The 7,436-nt window shown below is 38.4% G+C and overlaps 1 protein-coding gene across 1 annotated transcript in view; it reads right to left on the bottom strand.

The window, feature by feature from the left end:
* Positions 1–7,436, bottom strand: part of LOC107658957 (conserved oligomeric Golgi complex subunit 5-like) — a 71,146-nt gene that overhangs the window by 1,235 nt on the left and 62,475 nt on the right. The window contains exons 17-21 of the mRNA XM_016447701.1: positions 6,595–6,698; positions 5,283–5,520; positions 4,250–4,326; positions 2,005–2,131; positions 1,532–1,611 (exon numbers count right to left, since the gene is read on the bottom strand). Coding sequence (XP_016303187.1) covers positions 1,532–1,611; positions 2,005–2,131; positions 4,250–4,326; positions 5,283–5,520; positions 6,595–6,698 — 626 coding nt within the window. The remainder of the gene's footprint in view (positions 1–1,531; positions 1,612–2,004; positions 2,132–4,249; positions 4,327–5,282; positions 5,521–6,594; positions 6,699–7,436) is intronic.

Genomic DNA, 7,436 nt, shown 5'->3' with positions numbered 1-7,436 from the left:
TTTTAATTACCTACTTTCGCTGATCAAAAAGGCTGCTGTATTTTCTCCAAAACACCACTAGAGCATGCTGATGTTGCACAGAGAAGTTCAGTTCTGGTCTGAACTACTAAATTATTACCATGAGTTTTCTATGAATAGGGATTTTTTAAAATTATTTTTTGGAACTTTGCACTCATAAAATGCAATTTCTTGCCAATGAAAAATTTTAGAGCTGAGCATAAAAAATTTTATATTAACTTAAGAAATGTCAGTGATTTTTCTATATATGGAAATCACAGTCAATAATTATGTATATGGTGTATGTATGTATATATAATTATATATATATATTGGTTTAAATATATATTGGAGCTGAGCATAAAAAAATGTATATTAACTTAAGAAATGTCAGTGATTTTTCTATATATGGAAATCACAGTCAATAATTATGTATATGGTGTATGTATGTATATATAATTATATATATATATTGGTTTAAATATATATTGGAGCTGAGCATAAAAAAATGTATATTAACTTAAGAAATGTCAGTGATTTTTATAGAGTTGTTTGGGGTGGGGATAAATTAAACGCAATCTGCGATGACGTCATAGTCGTGTTGCATTGTGGTCTATGGAGCGGCCTGAAGTGTGCATATGAAGCAGATTCGCTCCCTCGGTCAAAATCGAAGGGTCGAGGGTATGTCCATGTAAACTTCCCTCGTCCACTTGACGAAGTGGAACGCACTTCAAAATGACGGTGGGGATTCCCCCGAGGGTAAGTGCTTAGGGAAGTTCGCGAGTGCGTGTCTAAAAGTGGAGTGGAACGCAGCCAAAGTGGGCAGAGCGGGCCGTCGCCATCTTGGCAGCGCGTCACCACCGGGTGTGCCTCACACGTCCTGAAAAGTGAAGCTGCGGGCTCTTTGATCGCCCCCTAGTGGCTGGCTGCAGTACAGGTCATAAACCCCGCCCTCTCCATGTAAACGCATGGGACTTGAGTCAAAATAAAAAAATTAATTACGATTCCAATACAATTTTCTGAAAGATGGTTTTGGTCATTTAAGGTAGTTGTCATCTTTTGGCTTCACTTTTCTATAGTGGAAGGAAGTGGAGACGCGTCGTCCATGTTTTTTTTACAGTCTATGTGTCAGACATGTGTCACTTTGCTTGAAGCTGATTGGTCAAATTTCGGTTTGAGATCTCTAGACCAGAACATAACCTGCCCCGGAGTAGGTTAGCTGTGGAGCATAAGTTACTACGGTGATGAACACCACTAAAAGCCAAGCCACATTCATGGTACCTAAAAGCCAGGATTGGTGCAAACTAAACTGAAACTTACCTGGCTAGCCAGCTAATCCGGCTTCATGGTACAGGCCCCAGGTTTTCTGTGATTTTGGGAAGCCTGACATTTCTATTTTGATGGGTTAAAGAGTTGAAAACAAAACTACTAACTAAATTAGAGCAAACTGGCATTACACCAGAGGGTGTCACTGGAAAGGTTTATTGTAAAAGCGGTGGCAATTTTTTTTGCAATTTTGAGCCTTAGATCTTACCTAATAAGAGTGAGACGGTCCTTTTCTGATGGATGGTCATCCAGCCATTGAGAATAGCGAGAGATTGACCACTCCGCTCTCTGTTTATAAGGGAAAGCAAGCAGTATTAGTGGTACACAAGAGCTCTACAAATCTGCCCATGCTAAAGCTATTTTAGAGAACCCTCATTTTATAAAATGGCTAAAAATATTTTCATCTTTTCCAGTCTGAGCACTCAAAATGAAATGTGTCATTTAGCAGAAGCTTTTATCTAAAGCAGCTTACAGTAGGTCAATCACAGGGACAGTCGCGATGGGGCAACTTGAGGTGAATTGCCCCGCTCAAGGGCATAATAAACAGGATCTGGCCTCAAAAACCTTTTGCTCACTAACACCCAAACCTAAAACCTCAATCCTTGAGGATCTATAACCAAGAGGTTTCCATCTCTCCGCATTAGTGCGACTGTGTGTGTGTGTGTGTGTGTGTGTGTGTACCTGATGTGGTGATTTGAGTTCAGCCGGGGCACGAGTGAACAGGAAATGCAATATGGTGCTGTATGGAATCAAATCTCCCAGCACTTGACTGCTAGCGATGTGCTCACTCGTTTGAAACAGCAGCGGTCTGAAACAGAGACAGACAAATATATTCATATTCACCGGGAATCACAATCCGGGTGTAATTTAGAGCCTGAAATGAATGCTGAAGATTTGAAAGGTAGGTGCATATGAAAAAAAACGTCAAATAAAATTCACCGAATGTCTGTGACATGTTAAAGTGGAGCTCATATGACATCCTCCAGCGGGTTCACAGCAGATATCTACTCGCTGCTGACAAGATGCAAATGACATTTCAGTAACAAAAAAAGTCCCAGTTTCTTTGTGCTAGTGCAGTGCTTGAATACAATATAAGATTGTAGAGTGAATCTTATTTTAAATCATTTTAACTGCACCACTATTTTCATAAATGGAAAACAATGCAAGTCTATGCTTTTTTTTATACGCATTTTGTCCTCGCCAACCAAAAATCATACTCTCAACTAGCCAATCATCTCTTCTCAAGCTGCGGTAAGTACAACTTATGCAGTTCTTGAATACTGTATAATAAGATTGTAAAGTGAATCTGATTATGAGTTTTATTAAAAAAAGTGGAAAACAATGCAAATCTATGCATTTTTTATACGTTATCGTTCACCAGCCGGAAATCACACATCCAATCACTTGCTGTAGGTAAGTAAAAGCTGCGGTAAGTACAGATGCAATATGAGATCGCAAAGTGAATCTTATTATATTATGAATCTTATTTTAAATCATTTTAATTGCATCACTATTTTCATGAATGGAAAACAATGCAAGTCTATGCATTTTATACATTTTATCATTCACCAGCCAAAAACATATATCTGATTGCTTGGGTAAGTAAAGGCGTTGTAAGTAATAGTGTAACCAGTTTTGCTCAGCCAGCAATAAAACCAATACACTAACAAGAATGCAGAAGACAGAAGCCTCTACAATAGTAATAGTAGTACTGATATTTCCATAGCAAACATCCTTTTCATATGCAACCCCAAGTCAAAAGAGGAAAGGTCACAAGAATCACAAGATACTTCATGAATCAACTCCAAATTTAAACACGCATGTCTACTGTAGAGGGTAACTATGTCCCTGTACTCTATTAGCTGAGAGGCTATATTTAATCAAACAAGCTTATGAGTATGGAAAAAAACAAAACAATGTCATTTACAAGTTGCACCTCAGTTTGAGTCGGAAATTTCATCACTTGTCATCTGTGGTCCCTCAACAGTGATCAAACAAGACAAATATCTCCATATTAATAATTATATCTCTATCTTAGGGCTCTCTTGTAATAACATCTTTCCCCTGTGGTTGCCAGACATCATTTTGCATGCTTACACACACACACACACACACGCTCATTGAGTAAAACAAAGTTGCTAGTGGGGAATCTGGCCTTGCTCATGAGGGATCCAGGCATGGTAGTCGCTTCCAGAGCTGGCATAGATGGCAGCGGTTTAATTTGATTAGCTATCCTGCGAGACCTCACTGATGTTTATTAAATTGCCTGGAGAAAGTATGGAGACTGCCTTAATCAAACCTGAACGTTAAGTTGTTCATGAGACACCAGTTCATTGTACTATAAAAACTTAAAATGCCAACTTCCTCTCAGGTCCAAAAAAAACATTCTAACACATCACTGTTCACATTTATACATAATGCAGCTTTGCAAAGAGTTTGAAACAGAAAAGACATGTAAGCGGTTTAAATGGTGGAACAAGATATTACATTCTGATGAAAGATTACAGAAGACATTTTTTTTATTTGGAATAACGTGCACCGATAAATCAAGACCAAGAACGTGGAGCTGTCATGAGTCAAAAACAACAAAGAAGCAACGGAAGGTGAGCATTAGAGCATTATCCGGACAGATAATTTGACACTGAATACTCCTCAGCTAATCAGACGAGCATCTCCATTAATAACCTTCCTTTCTCTCTCTCTCTCTCACTGTTAATTAACAGCAATTTTCAGAGGTAAGACTCCAGGCGACCTCTTTGTCTCAGCGGGGGAAGGACGGGGACAAAGGATAACACAAATTGAGAGCATTTGTGTGAAAAATAGACACAAAATTACTGAGTGTGTGACATCAGGAGCTGCTTGCAGTCACTTGAGGACAGGAAGATAAAGTCACCTGACATCATCCAGACTGTAAATAAAGACTCACCTAAAAGATCGCAAGAGACGGTACGCTTTCCCCAGGTCTGAAACCCGTCTGCAGAGAGGAGCCATGGCCAACTCCATCTGTAACATGAACATGAGATGTTCACTCTCAGATGCAAAGAGTCATTGTTTTCTTGACACATAATAGCTTGACTGTAAAACTTAAACATGATGCATGTAGACACTTTGCATGAGGTTGGATGTCAATTACCTCAAATGTCATTGCATCTTGTGACGTCAGACATAATGTGACAAATCTAAAGATGCCATGTATTTAAGAGCTACAGTGAGTGTTCAGTAAATAAATGCTTGAATTTTACTGTTCTCACAGAAAGTTAATGACATCTGAATGCTAAAGAAAAATGATTATGATGTTTTTTGTTGTTATTTTGGAGCTTGACATCCCTATTTCCAATTTACTTTGTGTTTCGTGGTCGAAAAGAAGTAAAATATGGATTTGAAACAATATGAAGGTGAGTAAATGATGACAGAATTTTTACTTTTGAATTAATTATTTGGTCTAAAGGGACCATATATTTGATTTGAGATCTACATTGAATTTTCAGTTAATGAATGCTTATATGTTGCTTGTTTCTCACAGAAAGCTAATGAACAACATCAGAAGAACAATTATGGTGTTTTTTTTTAAATAATTTTGGAGTTTGATAGCCACAGTTTCCATTTACATTGTTTAACTGACGAAAGAAATCTGAATACGGATTTTAAACAACATGAGGGTGAGTTAATGATGATACAGTCTTCAATTTTATTTTGAATTAATTATTTGGTGTAAAGGTACAATTTATTTGTTTTGAGAGCTACAGTGATTTTTTTTTAATGGATAAATGCTTAAATTAAGCTTTTTTTTTTTTTATCACAGAAAGCTAATGAATTACATCAGAAGACTTTGGAAGATTTTGGAGCTTAACAGCCCCAGTTCCCAATTACTTTGTGATTCATGGACAAAAGAAAATTATTGAGAGCCACAGATTAAGTAAAAGAGACGAATGAGGAAGGCTGACCCTCATTTTCCTCACCTGAGCAAAGTCAGCCGCCAACCTCATCTTCCCTCCCTCTCCGAGTGGGCGCAAGAGGCTGGTGTGGCGGATGAAGAGGGTGATGGCGCGCTGGGCGATGATCTTCGTACTATCGTAAAGGAAGTCCAGACACTGCAGCGGGCGGAAGTAGTCATTCATCACTCGTGCAATGAAGCCCTGCAGCTCACGCATGTACAGAGAGCATGGCACGTCCAGACGGCCACCTGCTGGTAAAGGACTGGGTGCACGCACATACACACACACACACAAAAAAAAAGTGGTGTACTGTAATCTTGTAATGTGAGCGTAGACTACAGCTACAAGCAACACATTGATTTCCTTTGTCACATAATCAATATCATAAATGTGTAGCTACTGGAACTGCTGAAATACACACATACACACACACACAATGTCAGAAAAGGAAGGTCGTGTTAATGCCTTTTAGCAAGTGACAGTCAGTTTTTCTTTACACATATAGGAGGTCATTTTTGGGTGAATCTCACTATAACTTTATATTTTTTAATATTTTACCTTGAAATCAAAAAAAAAAAAAAGAATGTGTTAGGGTCCAATTAACGTTTATTTTAATGCTTTAATTAAGCACATTTTAATTTTCATTATCGTAATGGGTTTGTGCATCTTGTGAGTTATAATTTATAATTCTTATTTTTTATGATTCTCACTATTGTAATACAGCATGTATTTAATATATTGGAGTACAAATACTATAATAGATTGATCATTTTTAATTAAAAAAATCAGCATACATCAGAGGCACTATTACAAACACAACCATCATATACTAATAGTTTCATAAAAATATGAAACATGTTATGTTTTACCAAAAATAAATGGTACTTAATTTATATGCAATATATATTTTTTATATTTATTTATTTTCATTTTGGACTAACATATGACTCAGACATTGATTTAGTGAGATTCACCCTCTTAGCTCATCTCCAAAGAAGGAAAACTCTTTTGCGCGGCTGTATTAAACATTATTTAATATAACTCCGATTGTATTCGTCTGAAAGAAGAAAGTCATATAGACCTAGGATGGCTTGAGGGTGAGGAAATCATGGGGTCATTTTAATTTTTCAGTGAACTATCCCTTTAAGCTGAAAAAGAACTATATTAAATTTTCAAGATGATAAGCGGATACAACTGCGGTTGTTTAAGAGTATAACATACTACTGTTTATGCAGACTGAGTAGCCTTACATGGAATGGTGCGCAATATATACATTATATACTGAGCTGTATGCAGTACATATTATAGTAATGCAGTGCATGTGTTGCTTGCTTACCCAGAGAAATCCTCCTGGTGCATAGTAATGAGTATTGCTTCAACAGAGTCGGTAACAGAATTTAGCAGTGGCTGAACGGCGCTACTCATCAGAGCCTGAACCGACTGCAAGAGACACACAAAAACTATAAGTTAACTAAAGAATGTGAATTAAACAAAAAGAGACAGAATTATCCATGATATCAGTCAGCCAGACATTACTGAACGTGTGTGAAAGAGTAGTTCTTCTGAAGGTCATTGGTTCTTGTAGTATTTCTTCACATAATCGCATGGTGACTTGCGCCAACACCTGCTCTCCCTCCTCCCATGTGACTGCCTGACATTTGCTGATGGGACATCAGTCTAACCATCGTGTGAGTAACGGCAGCTGGCCCCCCTCGTCCTAGGCTCTTATCTGGCTCTCCATCTCTGAGCGACATCAATGCAAACCCAATAGGTCTCTCTGACCAAATAGGGCCGGTCATCGGCAAAATCCCCTGCAAGCAGGAGATAAAGAGCAAATCTCCGCTGCACATCTCTTCTTCCTAAACTCCTTAACAACAAAGTAGGTAGTCACATACTCAGCTTTCCTGGCATTCTTTGCTCAGAGCGGCAACTGGATCTTGGGTGGTGCTGGTGCCCCATTTCGTTCTGTTGCACTTAGTTTTGTTCTGGTTTAGAACAGTTCCTGTCGGTGCAGATAGCCTTGTGGTTAGTGCGCCGACATGTAGTGCACCTGTGCCTCTGGCAACCCGAGTTAGATTCCTGACTCATGGTCCTTTGCCGACCCTGCTTCCCTCTCTCTGCCCTATGATTTCCTGTCATATCTCCACTGTCCTACAAACAATAAAGACATAAAAGCCC

The sequence above is a fragment of the Sinocyclocheilus anshuiensis genome, unplaced genomic scaffold, assembly GCF_001515605.1.
Source record: "Sinocyclocheilus anshuiensis isolate Anshui unplaced genomic scaffold, SAMN03320099.WGS_v1.1 scaffold283, whole genome shotgun sequence".
Classification (NCBI taxonomy): Eukaryota; Metazoa; Chordata; class Actinopteri; order Cypriniformes; family Cyprinidae; genus Sinocyclocheilus; species Sinocyclocheilus anshuiensis.
This window is presented reverse-complemented; position numbering and strand designations above follow the sequence as displayed.